Source organism: Leptosomus discolor, chromosome 5 (assembly GCF_034619465.1).
Source record: "Leptosomus discolor isolate bLepDis1 chromosome 5, bLepDis1.hap2, whole genome shotgun sequence".
Classification (NCBI taxonomy): domain Eukaryota; kingdom Metazoa; phylum Chordata; class Aves; order Leptosomiformes; family Leptosomidae; genus Leptosomus; species Leptosomus discolor.
This window is the reverse complement of record NC_141395.1, coordinates 26,327,269-26,343,266: the sequence shown is the minus strand read 5'-3', so window position 1 is coordinate 26,343,266 and position 15,998 is coordinate 26,327,269. Positions and strand designations below refer to the sequence as shown.

General features: G+C 37.5%; 1 protein-coding gene across 1 annotated transcript in view; it reads left to right on the top strand.

Annotated features, from left to right (window-relative positions):
* Window positions 1-15,998, top strand: part of TTN (titin) — a 236,887-nt gene that overhangs the window by 19,911 nt on the left and 200,978 nt on the right. Inside the window, exons 22-42 of the mRNA XM_086465971.1 lie at window positions 369-613; window positions 1,293-1,516; window positions 1,611-1,775; window positions 1,879-2,047; window positions 2,569-4,259; window positions 4,357-4,638; window positions 4,902-5,168; window positions 5,294-5,566; window positions 5,673-5,936; window positions 6,036-6,296; window positions 6,818-7,078; window positions 7,473-7,736; window positions 7,829-8,089; window positions 8,263-8,523; window positions 8,960-9,220; window positions 9,307-9,448; window positions 9,538-9,703; window positions 9,905-10,136; window positions 10,463-10,747; window positions 10,849-10,974; window positions 13,050-13,238. Coding sequence (XP_086322097.1) covers window positions 369-613; window positions 1,293-1,516; window positions 1,611-1,775; window positions 1,879-2,047; window positions 2,569-4,259; window positions 4,357-4,638; window positions 4,902-5,168; window positions 5,294-5,566; window positions 5,673-5,936; window positions 6,036-6,296; window positions 6,818-7,078; window positions 7,473-7,736; window positions 7,829-8,089; window positions 8,263-8,523; window positions 8,960-9,220; window positions 9,307-9,448; window positions 9,538-9,703; window positions 9,905-10,136; window positions 10,463-10,747; window positions 10,849-10,974; window positions 13,050-13,238 — 6,289 coding nt within the window. The remainder of the gene's footprint in view (window positions 1-368; window positions 614-1,292; window positions 1,517-1,610; window positions 1,776-1,878; window positions 2,048-2,568; window positions 4,260-4,356; window positions 4,639-4,901; window positions 5,169-5,293; window positions 5,567-5,672; window positions 5,937-6,035; window positions 6,297-6,817; window positions 7,079-7,472; window positions 7,737-7,828; window positions 8,090-8,262; window positions 8,524-8,959; window positions 9,221-9,306; window positions 9,449-9,537; window positions 9,704-9,904; window positions 10,137-10,462; window positions 10,748-10,848; window positions 10,975-13,049; window positions 13,239-15,998) is intronic.

Here is a 15,998-nt window from a genome sequence, read left to right as displayed (position 1 = left end):
GGTTGATTACCTAGTTCAGAGGTAGGGGTAGGTTAGATTACCAGTTAAGTTGCTTCTGAGTATCTCCAAGTTAGCCCACACAAATGAGGAACACAGTAGCAAGTCCAGTCTAGGTCACTTTGCTTTTCATGAAAATGGGCTTTATATCTGTTCCTAGCTCCGAACTCATGTTTCAGGATATTGTGAAAACATGTTACTTTGGTCTTACTTATTTCATTAAAAAATGTTAATGTTAACACATATATATGGGCTGTGACAGTGCATCAGCTGAAAAATAGGAAGCTGTAATATGTTGTATGCATGGGTCATTACTGGATCTTTGTCTTTTGAGGGGCTCACATAGCATTCCACTGTTTCTTTTCATGCAGATTGCATGGTACAAAGATGGTAAGCGCATAAGGCACGGAGAGCGCTACCACACGGAAGTTCTGCAAGATGGCAGCGCCAGTCTGCGTTTGCCTGTTGTTTTACCTGAAGATGAAGGAATTTATACCGTCTTTGCCAGTAATATGAAAGGAAACGCCATTTGCTCAGCAAAACTCTACGTTGAGCCGGTTGCACCCACAGCAACTCCAGGTTATATGCCAGGACCAGAAGTTATGAGGAGATATAGGTATGTATACAGTAATAAATAAATTACATGTGACTTCAGTCTGCTGTGATAGACCGAAAACTCATTACACAGCAGCTAAGCAGCTTAGGTTATTGGAGTTTGCATACCTGTTTTCATGGCTTATATTGATTTATGTGCCAACACTTTGTCTGATATGCCACCTTAATGAGCAATGCAGTTCCCAGAGTATCATCATTCATATGCATACCCAACTGCAGTATCAGATTTACAAGCTCAATAATCATATTTATTTCTTAAACTACTCATATTTTGGAAAAAACATTCTGCATTTTGAGTTTTAGTACCGTGTGCAACTCTTATTTCCCATCCTTGAAATAGCTATATTTCTATGGCAGAAAAAATCTAGTGTTGCCATGTACAGCGTTCTGGCTCCATATACATGCACACACGTACACAAATGTATACAGGATTACATCCATATCTTTACATTATCCAAACCCCAAAAATTTCCCTGGCTGTGGGGTATCCTAATAATATTCAGCTACAAAAATTGCTGTCAAATGTCTAAAAAAAATTGACTACAAATAAAAATTAATTTTATCTCAATTTCTCACATAAATTGGTTAACCTCTTTAAAGAAAATTATGCTAAAGGCAAAAGTTGAACTCTATTTATATACGCCATTGCCATACACATCTGTCTTATCTTTTCCTTCCAGGTCTATTTCTCCACGGTCTCCAAGCCGGTCTCCTGCCCGCAGTTCTCCATCTCGTTCTCCAGCCCGCAGATTAGAAGAAACTGATGAAGGACAACTAGAGAGATTATATAAACCAGTTTTTGTGCTGAAACCTACATCATTTAAATGTTCACAGGGGCAGACAGCAAGATTTGACTTAAAAGTTGTTGGCAGACCTATGCCGGAGACATACTGGTTCCATAACGGTACATCAGCCTCATTTTCATCAAAAAATAATCTTATAAAAAGATCTATGCAGTTTTCACCTTGTTGAGACACTGTTTTCATGTGTATTTGCAGGTCAACAAGTGGTTAATGACTACACCCATAAAATAGTGATTAAAGAAGATGGCACCCAGTCATTGATCATTGTTCCTGCTATGCCTGATGACTCTGGAGAATGGGCTGTAATTGCTCAGAATAGGGCAGGCAAAGCTTCAGTCTCAATGACACTGACTGTGGAAGGTATCTAGCACGCATGCTATTTTTAGGAGGCTGAGGGGTGTTTCTTATTGAAAAACAAGGTTATGTCATTTCCTCCTGTGATAACTTTCCCTTGCTATTTCAGCTAAGGAAGACCTAGTTAGACCACACTTTGTGGAAAGGCTGAAGAATGTTAGCGTAAAGGAGGGCTCTAGACTGGAGATGGCAGTGAAAGCTACTGGTAACCCTAATCCTGACATTGTATGGCTGAAGAACAGTGACATCATTGTACCTCATAAATATCCTAAAATAAAGTAAGCATTTTTATTTTGTTTAAATAGTAAGGAAGTTAGTATTCACCATCCTGCAAAGTGCCTCCTACAGTGTGCTGAATAACCTTGCTTCCACACAAGGGATTCACTAAGGGCTTAGTCCAATGGCTCCTGAAGCTACTAACAGCTTTTGCATTGCAGCAAGGCTAAGAAATGTAAAATACCTTGTAGGACTCTCTGCATTTTTCTCAGCTTGTGTATTTATGTATTTTATACTCTGCAAAGTCTATAATGCTTTTACAACAGAGATTTAGGGAACCTTTATCTATCTCTGATTTTGAAGTTCTCTGCAGGAAAAACTGCCATTGAATTCAAGACTTTTTATTATCCTTATTTGTTTGATTCTTAGGCACTGCACTCGTGAACATGAATAAACATAAACAACATGTCTAATTCCTCCAGAGATTTGCCTTTGGAGGCTTTGACCTAATTTTGCAGAAGGGTAAAAATGAATGAAAAATCAGTGCAAACAAGTTAAAAAAAAAATTGTTTTAATATTTCAGGATTGAAGGAACCAAAGGGGCAGCTGCCCTTAAAATTGAATCTACTGCCAGGCAGGATGCTGCATGGTATACTGCTACTGCTATCAATAAAGCTGGGCGGGACACTACTCGGTGCAAAGTAAATGTTGAAGTTGAACATGCAGAACCTGAACCAGAAAGAAGATTAATCATTCCAAAAGGAACTTACAAAGCCAAGGAGATTGCAGCACCAGAGTTAGAGCCTCTCCATTTACGTTATGGTCAAGAGCAATGGGAGGAAGGAGATCTCTATGACAAAGAAAAGCAACAGAAACCATTTTTTAAGAAGAAGCTCACATCTTTAAGGCTCAAACAATTTGGACCAGCACACTTTGAGTGCAGGCTTACACCAATTGGTGACCCAACCATGGTAGTGGAGTGGTTGCATGATGGCAAACCCTTGGAAGCAGCTAACAGACTCCGTATGATCAATGAGTTTGGGTACTGTAGCCTGGACTATGGAGTAGCCTATTCCAGAGATAGTGGAGTGATCACTTGCAGGGCAACTAACAAATATGGTACAGACCACACATCTGCTACTCTGATTGTGAAGGATGAGAAAAGCCTTGTGGAAGAATCCCAGTTGCCAGAAGGCAAAAGGGGACTGCAACGAATTGAAGAGTTAGAAAGAATGGCCCATGAGGGTTCTCTTCCTGCAGCTGCAGTGGACCAAAAGGAAAAACAAAAACCAGAAATTGTTTTGGTTCCTGAACCTGCAAGAGTCCTGGAAGGTGAAACAGCACGATTCCGCTGCCGTGTGACTGGCTATCCTTTGCCCAAGGTCAACTGGTACCTTAATGGACAGCTCATCCGTAAGAGCAAAAGGTTTAGACTCCGTTATGATGGAATCTACTACCTGGATATTGTGGACTGCAAATCGTATGACACAGGAGAGGTGAAAGTCACTGCTGAGAATCCAGAAGGTTTTATTGAACATAAGGTGAGACTTGAGATCCAGCAGAGGGAAGACTTCAGATCTGTTCTTCGTCGTGCTCCTGAACCCAAACATGAGCCTGTAGTGCCAGAGGCTGGAAAACTTCTCTTTGAGGTACAGAAGGTAGATAAACCTGCAGAGGCAACAACCAAAGAAGTGGTGAAACTGAAAAGGGCTGAAAGAATCACTCACGAGAAGCTTTCAGAGGAATCTGAAGAGCTGCGTAGCAAATTCAAGCGTAGGACAGAAGAGGGCTATTATGAAGCCATCACTGCTGTGGAACTTAAGTCTCGCAAAAAAGATGAATCCTATGAAGAAATGTTAAAAAAGACAAAGGAAGAACTTCTTCACTGGACCAAAGACATCCCAGAGGAAGAGAAGAAAGCACTTCCTCCTGAAGGCAAAATCACTATTCCAACATTCAAACCAGAGAAGGTTGAGCTCAGTCCAAGCATGGAGGCTCCCAAGATATTTGAGCGAATTCAAAGTCAGACTGTAGCCCAGGGGACAGACGCACACTTCCGTGTGAGAGTGGTGGGAAAACCAGACCCTGAGTGCCAGTGGTTCAAAAATGGTGTGCAGATTGAAAGGACTGATCGTGTGTATTGGTACTGGCCTGAAGACAACGTTTGCGAATTAGTCATCAGAGATGTGACTTCTGACGATTCTGCCAGCATCATGGTGAAAGCAGTAAATATAGCTGGTGAAACTTCTAGCCATGCTTTCCTGTTAGTGCAAGGTAATTTAAGCTCTCTTATGTTTGTCCTACTGCTAATCATAGTGTGTTTGGTCTCTATGATTGGTGCACTGTTGATTCATTGCATATTGTTTTGCAGCCAAGCAGTTAATCAGCTTCACCCAGAAGTTACAAGGTATTGTTGCTAAAGAGAAAGACTCCATGGCAACATTTGAATGTGAGACATCAGAACCCTTCGTCAAAGTGAAATGGTTTAAGGATGGAATTGAGATTCATTCTGGAGACAAATACAGGATGCACTCAGACAGAAAGGCTCATTTTCTTTCTGTACTAGCAATCGAAATGGCTGATGCTGATGACTACAGCTGTGCACTGGTGGAAGATGAATCCATAAAAACTACTGCAAAGCTTGTTGTTGAAGGTAAGAAGCACACAACTCAGTACTATGCACTACTGTTAAAGTGAAATCAGCTTCAGGAAGAAATACAACAATTTAAACTGACGTCTAACATACAAAATATTCAAGCTGCTTTCATATTCTCAGAATCCAGTATGAAAGTTTGGAGATATATTTATTTAAAATGGTTACACCATATATATATTAGTTTCCTTAGGCTCATTTAATAAGAAATGTTTTCATCAGTGGTATCTAATCAAGCTTAATGTAATGATTTTCGCCTGTAGGTGCTGTGGTTGAATTTATTAAAGAACTTGAAGATGTTGAAGTACCAGAATCCTTCTCAGGTGAACTTGAATGCCAAGTTTCACCAGAAGACGTGGAGGGCAAATGGTATCATGGCGACATTGAACTCAATTCTAATCACAAATATGTGATTGCATCCCGCCGTGGTCGACAAATTCTCACTATTAAAGATGTTAATAAAGATGATCAAGGAGAGTATAGCTTTGTTGTTGATGGAAAAAGGACTCACTGCAAACTGAAGATGAAGCGTAAGCATTTCTAATATTTATATTGTCTATATATTATAGCTATATCACTATATCCCCTACTGACTTGATTTTCAATATTCTGCTTATCTGTTATGAGGATTAATTAACTTCATTTCATTGCACAGCTCGTCCCATGGTTATTCTTCAAGGACTTACTGATCAAAAAGTCTGTGAGGGAGATATTGTACAGCTTGAAGTTAAAGTCTCCCTAGAAAATGTGGAAGCTGTCTGGATGAAAGATGGTCATGAAATTCAGTCAAGTGATCGTGTTCACATTGTATTGGATAAACAGTCACACATGTTGCTGATAGAAGATGCAACAAAGGAAGATAGCGGAGCTTACTCTTTTAGTGTTCCTGGTCTTGGACTGTCAACCACTGGACAGATCACTGTGTACAGTAAGTCATTATCATGATTTTGAAGGTGTGTTTGATTTTTGGATCCTTTAGGATTATTTCTTAAAGGCGTCCTTTTTTCATGATGAATATTTTTGTAACTTGACAGGTGTGGAAATAGTGGTGCCTCTAAAAGACATTCACGTAACTGAAGGAACAAAAGCTATCCTCGAATGCAAAGTTTCAGCACCTGATGTGTCTTCCTCCAAATGGTACCTAAGTGGTCATCAGATAAAGCCTGATGAACGTGTACAAGCTGTATGTAAAGGCACTAAACAGAGGCTAGTGCTTACCAGAGCTCATGCATCAGATGAAGGACGTTACAAGTTAATGGTTGGCAAAGTTGAAACAAGTTGCAATGTCACAGTTGAAAGTACGTTTCCTTTAAGATGCACAGTTCCTTGTGAAATTATGTCTTTAAATACAAAACTGTGGAAACAACTAATATATTTGTAATGTATTGCTTTTATAGAAATTCGGATTATTAGAGGTCTTCGTGATATCACCTGCACTGAAACACAGAATGTATCCTTTGAGGTCGAGCTCTCCCATTCAGGAATTGATGTAATTTGGCATTTCAAAGGCCAAGAGATAAAGGCTGGCCCTAAATATAAAATTGAAGTACGTGGCAAAATATATAAATTGACAGTGGTGAAGATGATGAAAGATGATGAAGGAGAATATGTATTCTATGCTGGAGAGAAGAAAACATCTGGAAAGCTTATAGTAGCAGGTTAGCAGGGTTAAAGTCCAAGATTTTTATTTCACTGTGATTTAAAAACAATGCTCAATGTACTGTGTCTTGTAATTGTTGCATTTGTGCTCTTTCTATACTTTTTTGTCTTCTTTTTTTTCCCCGTGTTCTCCTTATCTTTTGTAATTGGTGTAATTTGAATTCAACAGAGCTTTTAAGTATTAATATGTTTTGGTAAATCAGAGCCATGGTATGGAATGCTGTAGTATGCTTTTGATGTAATTAATGCAAAAAAGAAGTGTTTTGTCTTGAATGTTCATATACCTGTGCTGATAATAAAAATAATAAATGAGTCTAACTAGGATATAAGTAAGGAACATCTTTTTGTGATGTTCAGGTCACATTCCATTCTTGTTTTTTCACAGAACTCAGAATGTCTATGGGCACGCTGCAAATTAGGGCAAAGAATTCCAGCAGCTACTTTTCACGTGGTTGCATTTTTGTATGGCGGAAAGTTGAACAGCAACACAACAAAATCATGTGCTTTTGCTTCCCAACAGGTGGTGCCATTTCAAAGCCTCTCACTGACCTTACTGTGGCTGAGTCCCAGACAGCTGTTTTTGAATGTGAAGTGGCAAATCCTGAATCAGATGGCCAGTGGCTAAAAAATGGTAGACCATTACCTATGACAGATCAGTACCGTGCTGAATCTGATGGTGTGAAGAGAAGGCTCAACATCCCTGTCACAAAACTGGATGATATGGGTGAATATAGCTATGAAATAGCAAGCTCAAAGACATCTGCCAAACTGAAGGTTGAAGGTCAGTATTTTTTATAAGTAACTGATGTCTTTAAGACTCAGTCCTGTATCACTCACTGTGTCTTGGATCAGGCCCTAAAATATAAGCATATTCTGCTGCATTTTCTTGAAAATATTTTTACATTATGATGTACTTTCTGAGATAGCAAACTTACTGTGTTTTGGAGTCTCTGTATTTGGAATTTAGCATGTTACTTTAGTAAAACGACATTTTATTCGAAGTACTGGCTAGCAGGTAGAAGTTCACTCTTTGCAAGTTATATGATAAACATATCAAATAAAAAACCCTGTTTCTTGTGGATGCTACAAGTAAATGTTACTTTTATTTACTATAATTTTTAATTTTGGTCTGACTTTTCAAGTTGGTTTTTTTTTTTTCTTTTTTCTTATCCTAGCTGTTAAGATAAAGAAGACACTTAAGAACTTGACTGTGACAGAAACACAGGAGGCGGTTTTCAGTGTAGAACTGACTCACTCTGATGTGAAAGGAGCTCTGTGGATTAAAAATGGTGTTGAACTTGAATCAAATGACAAATATGAAATTTCAGTGAAAGGAACTCTTCACACACTGAAAATCAAACACTGTGTTGTCACTGATGAGTCTGTTTATAGCTTTAAGCTTGGAAAGATAGGAGCAAATGCCAGACTTCATGTGGAAAGTAAGTCAATCTGGTTTGAGTTCTTGCTTTAATGTGTGATTTGAAAATCAACTCAAACACACTGCTGAATCTTGCTAACTTTTTTTCTCAAGCTGTCAAGATCATCAAAAAACCAAAGGATGTGACTGCTTTGGAAAATGCTGTTGTCTCCTTTGAACTAAGCGTATCCCATGATACTGTACCAGTCCGATGGTTCCACAAAAATGTTGAGCTTAAACAAAGTGATAAATACAAGATGATCTCTCAAAGGAAAGTTCATAAGCTTTTGCTGCATAACATATCTCCTGCTGATGCTGGAGAATACACAGCTCTTGTTGGGCAAATGGAGTGTAAAGCAAAACTGTTTGTTGAAAGTAAGTATTGTAAGTTTGTAAGAAAGTAATTACATGAATTGCTACACCAACTCATATGCAATGACTTCACCTGATACTTCATAGCCTGTTACCCTTGGTTCTTTGCAGTCTTCCACACATACTGACTTTTAAAAAAATCTTTTCTTTTTTTTCTTTTTTTTGTCCCCTCTTAGCCATACACATCACAAAGACCATGAAAAATATTGAGATCCCTGAGACCAAAACTGCTTCTTTTCAATGTGAAGTTTCTCATTTCAATGTACCTGCTGTCTGGTTGAAAAATGGTGTGGAGATTGAAATGAGTGAAAAGTTCAAAATAGTGGTCCAGGGGAAACTCCATCAGCTCAATATCATGAACACAAGCAGTGAAGATTCTGCAGAATACACATTTGTCTGTGGAAATGACAGAGTCAGTGCAACTCTGACTGTAAAACGTATGTAAAAATAAAATTAACCAGAATATTTTAGAGTTACTAATAATAGAATTTGTGTTAATACATGCACTTGATGCAATTCAGACAAACCCAGTACTGTTGTAGATGTATTTTCAAATAACCCTAAACAGCCTCAGTTACATTTTTAAACGAGATCTAGAAGCTGTGAACTTGAAAATCAGATCCTTCTGTTTAGTCCAACATGCCTAAAGACCAAGTCACCATAGGAGACAGAATTTGAATTCCTACGTCTTTCAGAAGTTTTCAGAAATTTAATTGTAGTATTGATTCTGGACACAGACCCTTCCTTTTAATATTAGCAAAAATCAGAATCTGTCTTACAGAATTTTAAACATCCCTGATCTGGTTAACATTTCTGTAAAATAAAGCAAAACAGCAAAAAAACTCAAACCCATGTCCATTTCTTTTCTTTTAGCCATCCTGATTACCACCATGCTAAAAGACATAAATGCTGAAGAAAAAGATACAATAACTTTTGAAGTTACTGTTAACTATGAAGGTATCTCATATAAATGGTTAAAGAATGGGGTAGAAATAAAATCAACTGATAAATGCCAGATAAGAACAAAGAAGCTCACACACTCCCTCTCCATAAGGAATGTGCATTTTGGTGATGCTGCAGAATACACTTTTGTTGCTGGAAAAGCAGCTTCATCAGCCACTTTATATGTGGAAGGTATTTGCCCTCTTGATTTGTATATTTAGTAACTTCTAGTGGCTTAAATAACACCATGGCACTCATTTGACTTTTTTCTGCCCTAGCTCGTCACATTGAATTTAGGAAACATATTAAGGACATCAAGGTTGTGGAAAAGAAGAGGGCTATTTTTGAATGTGAAATTTCAGAACCTGATATTCAGGTCCAGTGGATGAAGGATGGACAAGAACTCCAGATTGGTGACAGGTAAATGATTGCCCCTACACCATATTGACTTTTGCTATATATTATCCACCGGGATATAACTTGTTTATTTTCTTTTCTGATGTCCTTAGGATGAAGATTCAGAGAGAGAAATATGTCCATCGTCTCATCATTCCTTCCACAAGAATGTCCGATGCTGGTCAGTACACTGTAGTAGCAGGTGGAAACACATCCAGTGCCAATTTGATAGTGGAAGGTCGTGACATTCGTATCAGAAGCCTCCGTAAAGATATTCAGGTATGGTCTGTATGTAAGAATAAATATTTCATAACTTTGTCACTCAAAGAACAATGCAAAGGCAGAACAATATCTAACCAGCAAGAGTTCGAACACAAAAATCTGTAATCATAAGTTCAGGGCTGCCTTCTAGGAAACTGGAATATAGAATCATCTGTAAAAACAAATGCTATTTCTGATACTTATTCTGCTTATTCAAAGGTCATTGAGAGACAAAGAGCTGAAATTGAATTTGAAGTCAATGAAGATGATATTGAACCACAGTGGTACAAGGATGGCATTGAGATCAACTTCCAGTATGAGGAGAGATACAGTTATGTGGTGGAAAGGAGAGTTCATCGAATGAGCATCTTTGAAACCACTTATTCTGATGCTGGAGAATATACTTTTGTTGCAGGACGGAACAGGAGTTCTGTTGTTCTCTATGTGAATGGTATGTGTCCCTGCAAACAATGCTTTGACTGTATTTATTACCCTATGTTTTTTCTTATTTCTATATAACTTCTCAGCTTTTCAGACTCAAAACACTTATGCCAACACAGTTAATTATGTTAAGGTACTTGCTGCTATGTGAATCACCCTGTATCAAGGAAAAGGACAGATTTTCACGGACACACAAGACTGGGAATAATAAGATTTATAAAGAAAGATAAGAAATTCTTGCTAAGCTTTTTGAAGCCTTGATAAATACCAGTAATGACATTTCTCGCTCTCTTTCTTTCTTTCCTCCCCTTCCCCTTCCTGCCCCCCAATTTGTAGCTCCAGAGCCACCCCAGATTATTCAGGAGCTAGAGCCAACCACTGTGGAGTCTGGCAAACCAGCCCGCTTCTGTGCTATGATATCAGGCAAACCCCAGCCCAAAATTTCCTGGTATAAAGATGATCAACAGCTTTCTCCAGGTTTCAAGTGCAAATTTCTTCATGATGCACAAGAATATACTCTATTGCTAATTGAAACTTTCCCTGAAGATGCAGCAGTGTACACCTGTGAAGCAAAAAATGACTACGGAGTTGCTACAACTTCAGCTTCACTTTCAGTGGAAAGTGAGTTTCCCATGCTCATAACAATGTCTGAGAAAGGAGATTGCCAACATGTGTGTGATCTTCTTCATCTTCAAAAATTACTTCTTTTTCTTATCCTTTAGTCCCAGAAGTTGTTTCTCCTGAGCTAGAAGTGCCAGTGTATCCACCTGCTGTCGTAATACCACTACGTGATGCTGTTACGTCCGAGGGACAGTCTGCTTGTTTTCAGTGCAGAGTTACAGGGACAGGTGGGTTTAATGAAATCCTGTACATCTTTTCATGTCTCAAAAAGTTGCGTGTTGAACTCAGAAAAAATGCAACAGTATATGTGCTGGGATCAGTCTTTCCCTAGAAGTACAGTTATTTGATATATGCATGCAGCAAAGTGTTACTCACTGACAGCTGTCAGTTAAGCAAGTCATATGCCAAATATGGCATCAAGCATGGAAGTTATAAACTGTCACAAACATTAAGCATTTCTAAAAAGAAGGTACCTTTCAAAAATTTGTCTTTGGAAACTTCTCAGTACTTCAAATGCTAACTGATGTTGTAAAGCTGTCAGTGAGTAAAATGCAGTTTCAAAACAGAGTATTATGGTGAAAAAGCGTTATCATGTTAAATGAACATGACGAAGTTTCTGACAACAGACAGTGTCATGCCAATTAACTAAACAAACAGACTGAAACTATGCCTCAACCTTTATGTTAATATTCCTGAGTAAAAAGTAAACTGCTATTGCATTCTTTTTCCCAGCATAAAAAGATGTTTTCTCATTGTCTTTTTAAGTGTAGTTTTTCCTTAAATAAGTTCCCTAGTTTTAGTTACATAGTATATCATTCTACAAGTAGAACAATTCTTGCCAAGTTAACACAAAACCAAATAAAACTACCTTTTTTCACTTCGATAAACAGCCATGAGTATGACTAGTAATAAAATATTCACATGGTAAACTGTAGAAAAAGATCCAGTTCCAATCCCAAATAATTTACAATTATTTAAAGATAAATAAAACTCCAAATTTAAAAATTTTCCTGAGTGATAGCTGTGTAAAAATCCACAAAAAATTAGTAATATACATATATATGCAAATATATATAATTTGCATTTCCATTGTTTGACATCAAACTCCAGATTTTTTTTGAAAAAGCTTTGCAACAAATCTGATTCTGCTTTAGGAGTGGTGCTAAAACTCAGAAAATATGTGTTGAAAAGACTGGCCTGTCCTCTGTGCAAAGCTTGCTAGTGTAACTTTTTTTACAAGAACTGTATTTATGTGAATGTGGAAGCTGCATTTACAGCACAGAGCATAAGGATCCTTTCATTTAGGTCCCCTTTCACAGTATCATAGAATTGTTTAGGTTGGAAAAGACCTTTAAGACCACAGAGTCCAACTGTAAACCCCACACTGGCAACTCCACCACTAAACCATGTCCCTATGCACCACATCTATACATCATTTAAATATACCTCCAGGGATGATGACTCAACCACTTCTCAGAGCAGCCTGTTCCAATGCTTGACAACACTTCCAGTGAAGAAATTTTTCCTGTTAAAAATTTCCTTTATTGAATACTGTATCCAAATGGATTTTCATACCTCTCGTTTGTGTTGTGAAAACCTTTTATATTAGGTTAGGTAATACATGACTGAAATACAGTTGGTTAATGGTGCACACTATTTGTGTGAAAACATTTGATTCATGATGTAATATACTGCCAGGTGGAGCGACAAGGTTAAAGTCTGCTTCAGTCCTCCTCTTTCCAAAGTCTACAAGAATTTGTACAAGCCAAGTAACACAACATTTTGTACAGGAATTTTACAAAGGTACAAAGACAGGATCTTTCTTGAGAAATATGAGGTGTATATTTGCAACAAAAAGAGGTAATGTACTGCCCTAAGTAAAATAATATTTTGTTTTAATTTCTTCAAACTGTTCAGCTTAACCTAGTGATTTTATAGCCTGCTCAATCAGGCAATTGTAGCAGAATCCCTTTTAAAAATGGGACTTTCTCTGATTTGATTAGTAACAAAATATTTTTAAATTTACACATTAAGAGGAGAAAGGAAAAATTATTTTTACTTAGCAATATAGCAGCACCAGAATCAGTTTTCCCATATAAATATTTCCAACACAGAAAACAAAACTTAAAGCAACAAGTAGGCCACTTTCCACTAATCATACATTACCATAGTAATACAAGGGACATTTAAACTTTAAAAAGATACTTGAGATTTTTGACAGATATAAGTATAAAAATAGTGTTTACTTACTAGTCTGATATCATAACTTACACATTTTTTTTTCTTTCTGTTGCTTGAGCAGATCTGAAAGTCTCTTGGTACAGCAAAGAGAGAGAGATCAAGCCATCGCGGTTTTTTAGAATGACTCAATTTGAAGACACTTACCAGCTGGAGATTGCTGAAGCTTATCCAGAGGATGAAGGACTTTATACTTTTGTGGCTAGTAATACTGTAGGCCAAGTGACAAGCACTGCTACCTTGAAGTTAGAAGGTACAGTGTGCAATTAAAGAAAATGTGTTGTTTAGGTCACGTTCCAATACTAATCTTAATATACACTGATGATTATATGTGAGTCATTGTCTGTCACGTTGTCTTTTAACTCAATTAATGGCTACCATTTACAATGTCCACAGCATACATTTATGTCTTCCAAAATATAGGTCATACACAGGAAAACTTATTTCACAATTTTTCAATGTTCCATGCACTTCACCTTCTCATTGTCTCTGGTATTAGAATCTGTCATGCACCAAAGATGATAGAAACCTCCTTTCTAATGGGCGTGCTTTGCTTACACATTCTTTGATTTGACTGTGGAGAGTTTAGTAAGACTATTTGTATAAAAGCAATTACTTTGAAAGTGTTGAAAAACGTGAAATAGAGGTGTGTACCAAGTACTTGGGCAGCTGAAAAGAGATAGTTTACATTGATATGAATTGATGAAACATTGACCAAAGTATTTGCTGTTTAAGTACTATATTGTCCTTGATATTATTTAACCATAAATATTTTGTTTCTTTTTGCAACAGATTTTATAAATTATGGATTAGAATACTCCATGGTGTTAAATTGCAAGTTAGAAAAAAATCTTGAATGAGAAAGAAAATTTATTGTAGTGTAGGGTAAGAAATTAAAAGTTGGCATGCTTCTTTTCAGGATTTAAAAAGGTTGAAGAAGTTACGTCAGAGTCCCATTGGCATGTTTCTTCATCTGTTTCACTTAAGGAGGAGTCTATTGGCCAAAGGCCCACCTTTATCCAGCCTATTTCAAGCTGCAGAGTATGCAGCGGGGAATCAGTCAGATTTCAAGCTAGAGTCTCTGGCATGCCCAAACCAAAAATCCAGTGGTTTCATAACCAACAACTCATGTTGCCAACAAAAGACTTAGTTTTCCACTTTGATGAGTCTACAGGCACAGCTGTACTGATAATAGTAGATGCTTTCTTAGAGCATGCTGGCCAATACTCTTGCAAGGCAAGAAATAGTGCTGGAGAAACAACTTGTACAGCTGCACTTACAGTGACTGCAGAAGGTAAAGCCCCATTTTTACTTCAAAGGGATTCAGTTTGTTGTATACCAAACTTTTATGCTGTTACTGATGTTCTTTCTTTGTTTCACACCCTTTCTTTACCAGCCAATGTTAGTAGTACCTACCTTCTGTAACCCAGCCACTCTCATTTCTTCTGTTTAAGCTGTAACATTCGGAAATTTGCATATTTGTATCTTGATATAGGATAAAGAATAGAATCATTTTACTGAAGCATTCAGATTTTTAAAACAGGTAATTAAGTGATCTTTATAGGATTGACTGAGGTATTTCACACTACCCTTTAGGGAAAAAACAAAGAAAATACCTCCTTAAAAAGTTCCATAATAAGTTTCCAATAATAAAATGGACAACTTCAGTGAACGAAGAAACAAGCAACTGTGTATCAACTGCATGACTAGCTTAGGCATCACTTGCCCTTCATATATGTGAATGGATAATCTTTGTGTCAAGAGAGTAGTGCATATAGCATGCTGAGTTTTCAAATGAAGATCATTCATTTTCATCCTCCATGCTGTTGATTTTGTTTAGAGCATGGACCAGTAAAATTCTCTAGGTACTAATGTTGTTATTTTTGTTACTTGATTACACAGTGCAAGCCCTAGGTAGGCAAAGTTCTGGAAAAGATGTTAAAGAGTCTAACCGGTCACAGGCTATATCAGAACTTCATGTTGCTCCTCTCACAAAGAAGAACATTAAAACTTATCAAAAAGAATTTAAATCAGTGCGACAACCGTCACAGGAATCGGGTGTACAGGTTTTTGAAAGTGTATCAGAAAGTTTGACCATGAAGTCTACGTCAGCTGAAGAAATAGAAGCCATGCACTCAAGAGTCCTTTCCCAAGCATCTCAGAGCACCAGGATCTCCATGACCACTGCTCAGGAAATGAAAGATGTCCCTCCAAAGATTCTCTTGCAGCTCAGAGACCTAACTGTGAAATGTGGTGACACTGCTCAGTTCATATGTGCCTTAGAAAATGAATTCTTCTCTGAGTTTCTTTGGGCCCACGAAGGTGAAAGGATAGAATTGTCTGAAAAATGGAAGATATCGCAAAATGGAAGTGTCCTACTGCTCACAATCCTAAATGCCCAGCTGACAGATCAAGGACTGTACAGTTGTACCATATATAATGATTGCGGAGGGACAACAACTGCTGCAATACTAACAGTCAAAGGTGGTTATCTGGCTTTTAACATTATGACTTAGCTTTTGCAAATTCGTTATCACTGCCTACAGCTCATTCATATTTCCTTTATTATCAGTATTTTATTGAGAAATCTTTGGTAATAATGCTTTGAGATTTTTCCTCCACATTTACAGCTCTATTCATAAGTGACATGCGCAGTACTGGGAAGTTGACATTGTAACTTCATGCCTCTTCCCAGTAAGTCACAGACGTCTGAGGCATTTTATTCCTCATATCCTTCATGATATATAGAGACATAAAGAAAAACAGGCTTGTAGGAATTTTTACATTTTGAGAATTCCCGAAGCTGGAGTTTAAGGAAGACAAGAATGTCAGATAAGCAATGTTGAACTAGATACCTGATAATTTCAAACTCTATGGGTCCAACCCGTTTCAAATAAATCCAAGGGTCCAATTCCAAGGTTGGCAATATAGATCAGCGTACAGAAAGGATTAGTGGGTGCAAGTATTGTATTACTGCACTAATGAATTTTCTTCTATCCTTCATTCTCCCTGA